Source organism: Colossoma macropomum, unplaced genomic scaffold (genome assembly GCF_904425465.1).
Source record: "Colossoma macropomum unplaced genomic scaffold, Colossoma_macropomum, whole genome shotgun sequence".
Taxonomy (NCBI): Eukaryota; Metazoa; Chordata; class Actinopteri; order Characiformes; family Serrasalmidae; genus Colossoma; species Colossoma macropomum.
The window spans coordinates 6,564,387-6,579,208 of record NW_023494808.1 but is presented as its reverse complement, the minus strand read 5'-3'; the positions used below and the strand labels follow the sequence as shown (position 1 = coordinate 6,579,208).

At 38.8% G+C, this 14,822-nt stretch overlaps 1 protein-coding gene across 1 annotated transcript; it reads left to right on the top strand.

Moving 5' to 3' along the window:
- Positions 1-5,117: 5,117 nt before the first annotated feature.
- Positions 5,118-12,353, top strand: LOC118797922 (NLR family CARD domain-containing protein 3-like). Its single transcript, XM_036557223.1, has 8 exons — positions 5,118-5,261; positions 5,578-5,712; positions 6,206-6,232; positions 6,474-8,277; positions 8,357-8,530; positions 9,570-9,743; positions 9,884-9,930; positions 11,360-12,353. The coding sequence occupies exons 1-8, from the start codon at positions 5,216-5,218 to the stop codon at positions 11,899-11,901; spliced, it is 2,949 nt and encodes a 982-aa protein (XP_036413116.1). The 5' UTR covers positions 5,118-5,215; the 3' UTR covers positions 11,902-12,353.
- Positions 12,354-14,822: the final 2,469 nt, after the last annotated feature.

Sequence of the window (14,822 nt, the reverse complement as noted above, 5' to 3'; positions counted from 1 at the left end):
CAGTCGCTTATTGTAACAACAATTTTCATTGGTCTGCGTTACTGTCCAAAACAAACATTTTGACTGGATATTCTAGAGAAATATTATTTATATGGTCACCAGGAGCTGAAATCAACTTTATGGCATGTAGCTTCTTTCTGCACGCCCCCTAGTGGTGATTCCATTACCTGAATGGAAATCAACTTATATTATTCCCGTATTGTATTTTTACTCAGTATAATCAAATAAAATATTTTCCTGAAACTCTGTTTCAAATTAACTAGGACTTTTCCTCCCTGTGTGTGAAATGTTGTGTTAAGCTGCTAGTGAGCAACGAGCGGCGAAAGGGATGGGGTGAGAACCTGAAGTGTTTCTTCTGTGACACCTTTTGCCACCTTTATTTTTAAGTATAGTCATTCTTTAACTCTTAAATGTCCAGGGACCATTGGTGGGCTCAAAGTTTTAATACACTCTTCCATAACCTAAGAATAGCTCAGCCATTTTGTATTAAAGTCCCTGTAGTTACTCAATAATAGGCCTTAGCATGTAATAAGCCTGGGATTTTAAGGGGTTAATCTCATCCATTCCTTTGGTCATCTAGGTGAAGAAACATCCATTCTTTGCCGGTACAACCAGCAGTAAAGTTCTTCTGCAAGCCACAGATTAGTTCAGATTATGCACAGAAAATAGTTAGAGTTGCATTAGAAGGACCACTTACACCCCATGTGTCAAACACGAGGCCAGATTAGGCCCATGATGCAATCCTTTCCGGCCTGCAAAAGTATTTTAATATTAGTTCTATTAATATTAGCGGCTTACACAATGCACTGCACTACAGTCTCCAGCATGCACTGCCACGTAATGTGCACTGACTCTACTACCCCAACAACTGTCAATGGGACAGCAGTTACACCTCAGGTCTACAGAGTTCTACACAGTTCCACGCCAGTAATATCACAACACAATAGCTGTCTATACAAATGTCTATATTTTACTTTTGTTCTTGCATATTATGAATAAACAGTGGTCAGTACGGTTTACAGTAGAATGTTATTGAAAATAAAAATAAAACATATGTGTTCTCTGGCCCAGAGATATAGTGGTTGAGCTTGACACCCCTGACTCACATGGACAATTGTCTAAGTGATGCTGTATCTGCTGGATGCTTCAGTGAGACCACTGCTAAGCTAGCAGAAGATGATTCATGTACGCACTGGAGTGAGGATCAGCAGAGTCGGAGCTTGTGTTCTTGTCAGGCCAGTGTGTGCCCTTCCCCCATCGTATATAAATAGGAAGGAAAATGCAAGCAGCGAGATGCAGCAAAGATAATTCTGAGGTGTGAAGAAGCTTTTTTAAACTTGCTGTCAAGAACCACTCAAGACGCAACACTTAAATAGGGTTTGCTTACTGAACATTTCTCTTTGTTTTAAAAGTTGAGGTCACTTGGCTGATGTAGCTGCACACAGCACACTCATGTCTACTCGTAAATATACAGGTGCTCATAACAGGGCTACTGAAAGCAACCGCTTCTGAATCCCTAAATAACTTTGTAACTAACCCTGTGTGTGTTGTTGATGTGTTTGTTACTCAGTGGTCTGGTTGACCCACCACATTATTGTTTTAAATCATTCATAACATATTATGTAAAAATACCAGATGTTTAAAATATCACAAAAGTCCAGCGCAGGGTTCTCCTTTAGCAGCTGTAGCCAGTCAGCAGCCTGTCCATGTTGTCCACCCTCACACACACCCATACACACATATACAAACACATACACACACAGACACACACTCACTAACAGCAGGCCATGTAGGAGGAGAACAGAGTGAAGGACACAGCACCTCCACACTTTTACTCCCCGTGGGTTCAGCCCAACATCATATGTGTAATATAAGTGTGTGGGGGTGAACAGAGTGAAGACACTGAAAATGGGTTATTTTATATGTTCTTCACAGAAAATAAGCAAAAGCCAAGGAATCTGAGGTTGAAATAAAACTAAATCACAGCAATTTTTTTTTTTGGTGAACATTGAAAACAGGTCCCAGAGACCACACCATCACACAAGGGTTAAGGGATTTGATGTAAGCATTTTTCATCAATGAGAAACACGAAAGCGCATGAACTTTAGTGTTGTGTTCAGTATATTGCCTGTATTTACTTCCTGCTTGTTTGCTGCTGTTTCATGTTAAATTCAGCACTGTGTTCTGGAGGAACTATGCTTGGTTCCTCACTCTGCACTAGTCTGTGGTGAGAATGAAAGACAATAAAGTTCACTTTGACTTTGACTTTAAAATTTAATGAAACTCTAAATAATGTAAAGGGTTTAACATGAGGGGTCACCAATATTGCTTGTTTGTTGTTTTGACAGTGCAGATTTCCCAAAGTGACAGTTTTCTGTCTTCCATCGATACAGTGGGTTTGTAATCAGCTCCGTTTGTATCGTCAGTAACCGCTGTGTTTGTCTCTCCCTCCCCCGTCTGTGGCCCTACTACTGTTTTTCTACATGTTTCTCGTAAGGAAGCAACACAAACATGGTGACCTCACACTCTTTACTTCCATACACGCATGCCCTCATGCATGGACACTTATATGCACAGTCATGCACACCCACATAGACTTACTACAGCTAATGATGCCACATCCCTTTTGTGGTGTGACTATGTGACTGAAGGGTTTATACTGCCCCCTACGGGACTGAGTGCAGTTCTGTTTCCACAGACAGAGAGGTGGGTAAACTGACTGATGTTTACTCAGGTCTGGTCTCTGCAGCTTTTTTGTTTGTTAACTAATTTTGTTACAGAAATAACTGTTTCTTTGAGATACTTTTCGGATTTACATTTTTTAATTCTGTTTAATTCTATTTGACACATTTTTAACAACTTCAATACCATTGCAACAACACAGCTCTCATGCCAGCTGTTTCTGCCTGTACAAAGCACTAACTGTACACAAAGCACTAATTGTGTCAAAAGCACTAATTGTGTACAAAGCACTAATTGTGTACAAAGCACTAATTGTGTACAAAGCACTGATTGTGCACAAAGCACTAATTGTGTCAAAAGCACTAATTGTGTACAAAGCACTAATTGTGTACAAAGCACTGATTGTGCACAAAGCACTGATTGTGTCCAAAGCATAACTGTGTCCAAAGCACTAACTGTGTATAAAGCACTGATTGTGTGTCCAAAGCACTAATTGTGTACAAAGCACTAATTGTGTCAAAAGCACTAATTGCGTACAAAGCACTGATTGTGTGTATAAAGCACTGATTGTGTACAAAGCACTGATTGTGTGTATAAAGCACTAATTGTGTACAAAGTACTAATTACATGTACAAAGTACTAATTGTGTGCACAAAGCACTAGTTACATGTACAAAGCACTAATTATGTACAAAGCACTAATTGTGTGCAAACCACTAATTACATGTACAAAGCACTAATTGTGTACAAAGCACTAATTACATGTACAAAGCACTGATTATGTACAAATCACTAATTACATGTTCAAAGCACTAATTGTGTGCAAACCACTAATTACATGTACAAAGCACTAATTGTGTACAAAGCACTAATTACATGTACAAAGCACTGATTATGTACAAATCACTAATTACATGTTCAAAGCACTAATTGTGTACAAACCACTAATTGTGTGCAAAGCACTAATTACATGTACAAAGCACTGATTGTGTGTACAAAACACTAATTGTGTACAAAGCAGTAATTACATGTACAAAGAACTAGTTGCATACAAAGCACTAATTATGTGTACAAAGCACAAATTGTGTGTACAAAGCAGACTGTGTTTACAAAGCACTGATTGCTTATACAAAGCTCTAATTGTGTGTACAAAGCAGACTGTGTTTACAAAGCACTGATTGTGTACAAAGTACTAATCGTGCACTAAGTACTAATTGTGTACAAAGCACTGATTGTGTACAAAGTACTATGGTACTATGTCCCATAGGCAAAGAAAATATGTTTACATTTGTTTCTGACAAAAGAAATATATATCAATTGATATCATTATATATATTTAATCTTCATGAATGTGCTTAGAATTCATATACTGTCCTATATTTCTATATTTTAATATTCTGACATATATAGCTACAATTCATATTTCTGTGTGAAACAGTTGTATTATTTATTGACACATGTACACAAAACTGCATTTATTTAAAATGGAGTACTTACCAATAAAGTCATTAACAATAAGAATACTATGAATAAGATTATTAAGTGCGTTTTTTTTCTAATCTTGGTAGAAAAGGTTTGGATATCAATTACCAAATAAATAAATAACAAACAAAAACTACTTTGATGTCTCTGATAACATAAATGACCATTTCATTTATATTTAAATACACCTCAGCACGCACAATGCGGCACATATGTTTTGAATATGAGGAAATACATATACAAATATTTTCTACATTTGGAATGTATGTGCCAAGTCCTCACATGTACTGACATGCTGTAGCCCAGTGGTCCCAGTCCTGGTCCTGGTGATCTACCACTGCTAGTAGTCAGTTTGTGAAATTTCTGTCCTGCTGAATCTGCTCCAGCCAACTGTAAGTGTTGTTTTTGTGAAATGGATGTGCTAGTATCAAAAACAGCTCAGCCACGAAGCTGTAGACCATGCAAACTCACAGAGTGGGGCTGCCGAGTGCTGAAGAGCACATCTCATGTAAATCATCTATCCTCTGTTGCATCACTTACTATAGAGTTCCAAACTGCCTATGGAAGCAACATCTGCACAAGAACTGGGCTTTGAGAGCTTCATGAAATGGGTTTCCATGGTCGAGCAGCTGCACACAAGCGTAAGATCACTATGCACAAGACTTTTTGGACAGTTATATATGGGTGCTCTTTTGAAATGTGGTTCCTGATCACCATGTCAAGCGGCGTAACTTTGGAACTTCAACACTTCTTGTGGTTTCTGTGCATTGCAACATGGAGTCTTGCTCAACAGCTCCTTTTTTCACAGATGTCTTTCCAGTATTTCCTTCATTTTCTACGAGCCCCCTTGACAAGACTTTGTACTAGCACCTGTTTGAAGACATTACAAACAGACCCAACCCAAAGGTAAACTTTGCACAGTGACTAACAGCCTGAACTTCCGGCTCAAGAAATTTCGAGTAGAGTGTTTAAGCAAGATGAAGTGGAAGGCAGGAAGGCAGATGTTAATTTTACTATCAACATAATAAGAACATAAACGAGGATTATTTCCAATGGAGAAGGAAATACTGCAGGAAACTGAGCATGGTGCTGAAAGAGGTAGGCTGCCAAGAAATCTTTAAAAATAAGAATCATTCCTAACTACCGTTAAAATTTTAATGTTTGGGGAACGTTCAGCATTTCTTTACAATTATATGTTACTAGAAACAATCATAGCCATTGGTTTGTTGTAATACTGTTAGTCTGTTAATAACTTTGAGTGATTTAAGTGTTAAATCATGCTACGTAATGTAAAATTTGGTTATACTGGTTATACTAAGGGTATATGAGGTATCTGAGCACAGATCAATTATGCATATTTTCTGCCGCTCTGGTACAGTGCATCTGTTTTTCTGTTATCTCTATTTAAATGCAGATTCCACTCAGGCTGTCTGTGTTCAGAGCTCGATCAGGGCTGAGTCCAGGGGGACTGTGAACGCTCCCTCACTGAGCAACAGCCACTTCTCAGCTCCAGTCATCTTTAACTTCAACACGAGTGATGCAGGCCGTGGTATACTAACTTTAATTTATGTTAAAATTTTGAAGTAAGGGTTGGGAGTGATTTTATATTTTAACAAATAAAGTATGTTTACTAGTTAGTTAAGCTTGGTTCACCTTCTTTTTTTATATTATTGTCTTTTTTTTTAATCAAATTTCTTAAACTGCATTACTTTTATTATTATTATTATTATTATTATTATTATTATTATCACTTAATTGTAAAGCATTTTGAGCTGCTACATATGTGAATGTATAAGTAAATAACCTTGTGCACATTTTTTCTTTATAATTCTTAAATGGGAAACCAGCAACAAGATATTTCAGAAACATTTCTAAAATCCTTATAAGGCTACATCCTGTTTCACTTTACCATCAGGACAAAATAAACAAAACAAATAACAATAATGGCTGGTAATAGTTTCAAATACTACATTGCTATTTTTTTTTCCTTGACTCAGAACCATACAACTGTCTATACCTTTTTTTTTTATTATTTAACTTAGGAAAAGAAAATTCAAGGGTATGTGATGGTAAGCTATTTTTTTTAAATCTTTTATCTTTTTACACATGTATGCAATACTAGCGCTATCTATCTATCTATCTATCATATATATATATATATATATATATATATATATATATATATATATATATATACACAGACACACACATATATATATATATATATATATATATATATATAATATGTAGCACTAGTATTGCAGACCCTGTTTAATGCCCATGATAGTAATGTGCCATGCTGTTTTCCAGAGACAAGAAAGCAGGCAGTTTGTGATAAACTGAAGTCGTGCACAAGACAGCGATGCTCAATGATCTACGAAGGGACATCTGATGGAGGAAGCAGCATAGCTTTGACCGACATCTACACAGAGCTCTATATTGTGGAAGGTCATACTGGGGGAGTCAGTCATCAGCATGAGGTGTGGCAGATTGAAGCAATGTCAAGGGCAATTGCTGTGGGCACTTCAATTGAGTTCAGCGACATTTTCAAAGTGCCTTCAGACTCAGAAAACCTGAGAACGGTGCTGACTCTAGGGATTGCAGGGGTAGGAAAGACGGTGTCCGTGCAGAAGTTCGCCCTTGAATGGGCTGAAGGAAAAACCAATGAGGATATAGAGTTTGTGTTCTTGATACCATTCAGAGATTTGAACCCTATCATGGAGGAACAGTACAGCCTCTACAAGTTACTGTGTTACTTTTACCACCAGCTTGACCTGAGGACTGAAGATGTCGAGGCCCTCGCTGGCTGTAATGTCATGTTCGTTTTTGATGGTTTGGATGAGAGTCATCTCACACTGAACTTTGGAAGCAATAAAATGGTATGTGATGTAACAGAGATGTCGTCTGTTGACCTGCTGATTGTCAATCTTATCATTGGAAACATGCTTCCATCTGCTCGCATTTGGATAACCTCCCGGCCAGCTGCAGCCCATCAAGTACCCAGTAAACACTTTGACCTTGTGACGGAAGTGCGAGGGTTTAGTGATGACCAGAAGGAGAAGTACTTCAGGAAGAGGGTCAGCAATCAGGAGCAAGCCAGCAAAATCATTTCCCACATTAAGAAATTCAAGAGCCTTCACATCATGTGCCACATCCCAGTCTTCTGCTGGGTATCTGCAACCGTGCTTCAGCTCATGTTAGACGATGACCAAGAAGGAGAAGAAGCAGATGGGCAAGAAGTGCCCACAACTCTGACAGGGATGTACACAAACTTCATGCTTTACCAGACTGACTTGAAACTTCAGAAGTACCCAGGGAGGTATCGGAGCAAGCCACAGAAATATGCCAATTATTCTGAGGAAATTCTGAAATTAGCAGAGCTTGCTTACAAGAACCTCTTGAGAGAAAAATTCATATTCTTCGAAAAAGATCTGCAAGAGTCTGGCATCGACGTCCAAGCCGCCTCTGTGTATTCGGGGATGTTTACTGAGATTTTCAGAAAGGAGAAGACTTTGTTCAGGGCCAGGGCTTATAGCTTTGTGCATCTGAGCATTCAGGAGTTTCTTGCTGCCTTGTATGTCTTTTATGCGCACAGCATGACAAGGACAAATCCTCTCCTTGAAAACACTGCTGACAAATTGAAATGGCTAGTGAAAAACAACCTCTTTGATCTTCACAAATCTGCCATCAACAAGAGTTTACAGAGTGAGAGCGGACACCTGGATCTATTCCTCCGTTTCCTCCTCGGTATCTCACTGGAGTCCAATCAGACACTTCTGGTAAACATCTTCCCACAGCTGAGGTCGACCGAAGGAGTTGAGAAAACAGTTCAGTTCATCAAGCAGAAGATCAAAAAGCAGATCTCACCAGAAAGGAGCATCAATCTTCTCCACTGCCTGAACGAGATGAATGACAACTCCTTGGTGGAGGAGATTAAGAGCTATATTAGATCTAGATCAGATCATCAGTTCACCCCTGTGGAATGCACTGCCCTCGTTTATCTACTCCTGATGTCAACGGATGACCTAGAGGAATTTGACTTGAGGAAATATCTCAGGTCAGATGAGGGTCTGAGGAGAACAATACCACTAGTTGTTGCATCCAGAAGAGCTTTGTAAGTTATGTGCACTATACATTTTTTATGTTGTGGGTTTTTGAATTTGTACATTGTGTTTATTCTTCTTTCTCACCAGGCTGAAAGACTGTAATCTGACCAAACACAGCTGTGAGATTCTGGCTAGTGCCCTCAGCTCCAGAATGTCATGCTTAACAGAACTAGACCTGAGTAACAATAACCTGCAAGACACTGGAGTTTCGCTGCTAGCTCAGGGGCTTACGAGTCCATTCTGCAAACTTCAGCTGCTCAAGTAAGTACATTTTTGCATTGCTCAGGCAAACTCAATCACTCATTATTGTTCCACTCTTCATATTTGCTTTGTTCCCATGTTCTCATCAAATCTCTTAGCTATTCTGAGATTTTAAATGTAATCCTTGGCGCTTGACTTTGACATTGACTCAAAGCTCTATCTGTACAAGTAATGCATAACAATAACCTTTTGTTTTAGTGATTTCATAAACTTATCATAATGACTACCACTTTGTTTTAACCCTAGGCCACATTATTTTATATAAAAGTCCTAAAATGCCCATTGCTAAATTAGCATAAATTAGCATATTTCTCCATCTGTCGGTATTTTACTACTTACCTAAAGATTTAATGTTCTAATGGGAATAAAGAAGGCAAGGATCAGGATCCGTATTCACAAAGCTTTTCAGAGTACGATGAGTGAGATTCCTCTCTTATTTACTATGCAGGAATCTTATTTACTAGCAGAAATCGATCCAAGATCAGCAATTCTACTCTGAGGAGCTTCATAAATATAGTGTCTAGTAACAATTTTACTAGAACAAATAACAGTCCTACTTTTTCTGCACATCAAGTAAAAGCAGCCCAAACAGACCACATGCAAAAGTAACACTGGAAGATATGTAAGCTAAAAAATTATGTTACTTACGGAATGTATTGTCACTGTCCAAAGAAAAACAAGTATCTCCAAAATGGTAACTTCACAGGAGGCAGCCAAAATGTTCTTTACTTTTAATGTAAGTTAATGTAAAGAGATTTTATTCCAAGCAATTTTGGAGCATTTCTGTTGGTCCATTCACACAATGTAAATGGCAGCTGCTAAGCTGAAATGATGTAGAAACATAAAAATCAACAACATTGAGCTTTTTATTGGAAAGCAGTGATTTACTGTGTGTATATATAAATGCAGGGTTATTTTTAATCAAATTATCCAGATCTATCAAAGACAGATGATCTAATGGAAGGAAATGTTTAAGAACCACTGACATACAGCAGTCATCATTACATCATTAATCTTACCTACACATCCCTTCCACCAGGCTGTGTGGGTGTCTTATAACAGAAAAGGGGTGTTCATCTCTGGCTTTTGCTCTGAGTTCAAACCTCTCACAGCTCAGAAAGCTGGACGTAAGTAATAACCACAGCGGAGCGAAAGGAGTGAAGATGATCTTTGACATAATAGAAAACCCAAGCTACAAACTGGAAGGACTTACGTGAGTAAAGAACATAACCTGCTTGACCTCTATGCACTTACTTATTGAGAATGACCAGCATTTTTAATTGAAATATGAAACATTGCAGTCACTTCGTAACTCATAATATTAACACTTCACTGTTTTTGTCACCTACTTAGAGCAGACCATTTTGGGGAGATGCAAATGAGGAAGAGCTTATTGAGTTGTGAGTATTTCTTTTTGTAGTGCAAATTGAACGAAAATGAAATTTCAGAAGTTGCAGGGCCAAAGACTCAGGATTGCAGTCACACTAACAGCGCTTCACAAAGAATGGAAAGAGAGTGTGAGTGTTTGTAGAGGAGCTGATGAATGGAGATTACGAAGAGGTCTGTGAGAGTGACGCTTAGAATTTAGGAGAGTGACCTCTGGTGGGCAGTTTGGGAGCTGCACAACACTGTGCAGGACTCTGTATCCATTGTTGTACTATTGCTCTATAATTACGGTCAAAATATGTGATGCGTTATACAAATCATCACACAAGCTTTTTTTCATGTAGATCTCATTCTTGGAGTTCTTGCTTTCTTGTAGGGCAAAAACCATCCTTAGCATCGTCTAGGTTTCGGTTCTGGAATATAATTCAGTCAAGGTCTTTAAAGAAACCACTTATAGTCCCACACATTCCGAAGATGATGCCTTGCAGAAACAGCATGACAAATCTTAATTTAACTTAAAGTTTAATTTTGAAATGGTTCACAGACTCAGGAACCAGATGTCGTGATATATATAATATATATAACACAAATATATGCTTTATATTTACTATCAAAACCACCAGTTAAACTACACGTCTTCTGAGTTTTCATATGTAATGTTGTTGATGGTAAATAGTGATGAATCTGAAAAAATGCTATGTTTGAGGACAATTTCGCCTTAGAATGTTTACATTTTAAAGGGGAATTCGACCTTTTTTTCGGAATTTCAGCATAATTCAGTGGTTGGGATGCAAACAAAGACATTCAGGATGTGTTTTATGTGAAGTGGTTCATTGTAGAGAAATGTACAGGCTCAGATTTCTTTACAGTGGTTGTGATAGGAACCAGAGGTCACTATGACTACAACACAAATATAGACATTTTATTCACTAAATAATAGGTCTGAAAAAATATGTTTTCTCTGGGGACTATTTTGCCTTGCAGTGCTCTGCATGTATCCCTTCACAATGAATGGATTAAAATTAATTTATGAAAAATTCGTTTCAGACCAAAATTTTATCACAAAACTATCATAAAACAGTGTTTCAGACATCAGGCAGTGAATTCATAACCATTTCATGTAGTAACTTTCTGTGAGGGAGCTTTTAGAGGTGGACATCTGGTTCCTATCACCACCACTGTGAACAATTCTGACTTGGTAAGATTCTCTAGAATGGAGCGTTTCACACCAAACCACTCTGAATGACTTGGATGTTTACATCTAAGATTTAATTGAAAAATCAGCAAAACTCCTCTTTATGTACTGGAAATATTTTCTTGAAAGGTTTTGTCTTTCAGTCAAAGAACAATTTAAAAAAAACAAAACAAATTTTGTGCTCCTTCCAACTTCAGGGAATCCATTGATAAGGTATATTACGTTGCTCCTGACTAATTTTTCTGCAGATATGTGTCGGCTCACTCTGGACCCCAACACTGCTCATCGATCTCTCTGTCTGACGGATGAGGACAGGACGGTGTCGTGGAGCATGAAGGAGATCCCCTACAATGACCATCCAGACCGATTCCAAACGTGGAAGCAAGTGATGTGTCGAGAGGCGCTATCTGGGCAGCATTACTGGGAGGCCGAGTGGAGTGGGAGCGTGTTTGGGGTAAATATAGGGGTCACATACAGAGGAATCAGCAGGACTGGAGAGGCGAATGTCTCCTTGGCAGGTCACAATGACAAATCCTGGAGTCTACATTGCTCCAATTACAGCTATACTGCGTTGCACGATGGCAAGAAAATCGACCTCAGAAAAACACCAGACGACAACTTCATTTCTGAGACGATAGCGGTGTATCTGGACTGGCCGGCTGGCACTCTGTCCTTCTACAGAGTCAGCACTGATACTCTGAGCCACATATACACATTCCATACAAAGTTCACTGAGCCTGTCTACACTGTGTTCAGACTGATCCATCACTATGCTGTGGTGTCCCTATAGCTGAGCACAGACTGTTTTTGTGAGTAGACAATTTTCTGTCCATCTTCTAGCCTGAAAAGTCCAAATCCTTAAGTCTCATTCTCAACCTTTGAAAATGTCCAAACTAATAAGACAGTATAATACAAGAAAGTGGGAACAATATGCATTGGAGCCATTGAGTTTAGGGATGCATCTAATATTCGGCAGCTGAAAATTTTGGGCCAAAACAGAAAGAAGGTTGAATTTTTTACCTGAAAAAAACAAAAAAAAACAAAGATGAAATAAGCCTACGACAGTGTCAAAATCTAATACTGTACAAATAATTTTAACATAAATGTCATGTTAACTGTTTTCTATTTATTTTCTGTTATGTCCTGTTGAAAGGGGTCAACAAAAAGTGTTATTTCTTCAATAGCTCATATTTACTCTTTTAATTCAGAAGAATAAATAAAAATGCAATTTAAAAAAATCAACTTCTTATTTGGGTTCTGGTTTTTGTCCAGAATTTTGGTTTTGGACAAGAATTTTGATCTCATTGAGATGTACTGAGGTATATACATGAGCATCAGGTATATACTCTGAGCATCAATTGTTTGAGCATGTGCTACAAATAACACAGTGGTTTATTAGTTCAAAGGTTTTTCCTATGGGACAATTTATTTTTCCTTCTTTGGTCGGTATCTCTTAGGGATGTGTATCTAGAACCAGTACTAAATTGCCATTGGTTACTGACTGGTTGGTCTCGAAATATCGAAAAGCTCGGTATTTCTGTAATGTTAAGTAATTCTACATAGTATCTTCTAACAAGTATGTCACTGATATTTTGGTCACTTCTCTACAATGCCATCTAAATTCCTCAGACCTTTGCAGCTTCTTGGAAGTGAGACTCTGAAGTTTTAAACAGCTTGAAACGTAAATGTAGCATTTTGCTTGTATAGCTGATGAAGAATATCCAAAAACATTCATCCTCACTTTGTATAATAGGCTGAAGTGAGTCATAGCGAAGTGAAGCTCTTCCTCTTTCTGCTTAATGTTCTCTGGCTGTGTCTGTCTGCAGCGCTGCTTTAGCTGTTTCAGCTTCTCGAGTGTGAATCACTGAGTGTGTTTACATGCACTCAATAATCCCATCATAATCAGATTTCTGCAGTTATCTGACTATTCAAATGGTCATGTAAAGAGCACACTGACTTCTTAGATCAGAGTAAAATCTGGAAATCTGATTAAGAAATCTGATAAAGAGGCTGGATTTAGCTCAGTAATCAGATTTCTCAGTGCATGTGAACTCTGATTTACTCTTACTCTGATTTCTTTCGGAGTTCTCAGTCTGCGTATGTGAGAAAACAGACTGCGGTACCGGATATAAACAAACACCGTCGTCACAAGACGCAGCAAAACACTTTTAGAGAAACCAACAACATTTTTGACGAAATTAAGGATTTAAATATTCTTCATCTTCTAGACGATGTATTTTCATATTTACAGGTAAAGTGGTGCAATGTTTAAAAAAAAAGCTGCAGCATGAAGTTTAAACTTAACATTCAGTTTACGTCACGTCTTCTTCTGTGAGTTTATTGGCTGGTTGCAAAGCGGATATCCGATTACTGCCTGACTCATGTCAACCCGGAGTTTTCTCATTATCTGATTACCCAAGAACTTGTAAACACACTGATCGGATTACTGAAAAAAGTCTGATTTTCTGCAGTTATCGGATTATTAAGTGCATGTAAATGCACTCACTTATGTTTAATACCACATGTTAATTTCATTATACATTACTGACCAAATTTATTGTGGATAACGATCTACTGGACATCACAGATTGGAGCTACACTCCAGCTCACAAATGCATTGTATTTAAATGATTCTCATGAGAAACCTTCAAGTAAACAAGATAAAGGTATTGTAAATGAGACAGAGACAGTAAGCTTTCAATATTGTTTTCTCTAGTGTTAAATTTTACAGATCTTTCTCCTTCAGTTTGAAACTTCACTGATGGGTCTCACCTGGTGTTTCCCAGCTCCATTCCTGGAGGTCCATCCTGAACTGTTTTCAAGTTTTCCCTGTTTTTAAACGCCTGTTTCAGCTCAAGAGGGCTTAATAATTAACTAATGCTGTAAAAGGTGTGTCAGAGTGGGAAAAACACAGAAGTCAGCATGGCGAAGGCACTACTCTAGGACTGTCACTAGGAAACTATGGTCTGGTTATGTGTACTGAGTTGATAGTTTATTAGATGTTTTGCAACCCTGGTCCTGGAAACCCACTGCACTGCCCACTTCTCTTTTTCTTTCAAGTTAAACCTTGTCACCACTATCATACACCATCTAACGTCCCACTTTTATGGCAGCAAAAAGGTGCCAGTTGATAATAAAACATAAAACTCAAGGAGCCTGACAACAAATTACTTTTTTTTAATTAAACTTTAGTTGTTTGTACAAGGGCCATTTGTTCATCTTGTGTTTACTGTTGTAGTGGTCAGTCCCAAATATTTGGGACCCAGACCCAGTCCCCTGGCAGTCAGAGCCCCTGGCAGTCAGAGACCCCAGGCAAGCAGAGACCCTAGGCAGTCAGAGACCCCTGGCAATCAGAGACCCCTGGCAATCAGACTCTTGGCAGTCAGAGGCCCCTGGCAAGCAGAGACTCTTGGCAGTAAGAGACCCCAGCAGTCAGAGACCCCTGGCAAGCAGAGACCCTTGGCATTCAGAGACCCCTGGCAGTCAGAGACCCCTGGCAAGCAGAGACTCTTGGCAGTCAGAGACCCCAGGCAGTCAGACTCCTGACAGTCAGAGCCCCTGGAAGTCAGAGGCCTCTGGCAGTCAGAAACCCCTGGCAGTCAGAGACTCCTGGCAGTCAGAGGGCCCCCAGCAGTCAAAGGGCCCCAGCAGTCAGAGACCCCTGGTTATCAGAGACTCCTGGCAATCAGAGGGCCCTGGCAGTCAGAGACT

Coding starts and splice junctions, on each gene's coding strand:
- LOC118797922 (XM_036557223.1), top strand. CDS start 5,216: ATGGAGAAGGAAATACTGCAGGAAACTGAGCATGGTGCTGAAAGAG. Junction 5,713..6,205: donor CACGAGTGATGCAGGCCGTG/GTATACTAACTT, acceptor TATTTAACTTAG/GAAAAGAAAATTCAAGGGTA. Junction 9,744..9,883: donor TACAAACTGGAAGGACTTAC/GTGAGTAAAGAA, acceptor TCACCTACTTAG/AGCAGACCATTTTGGGGAGA.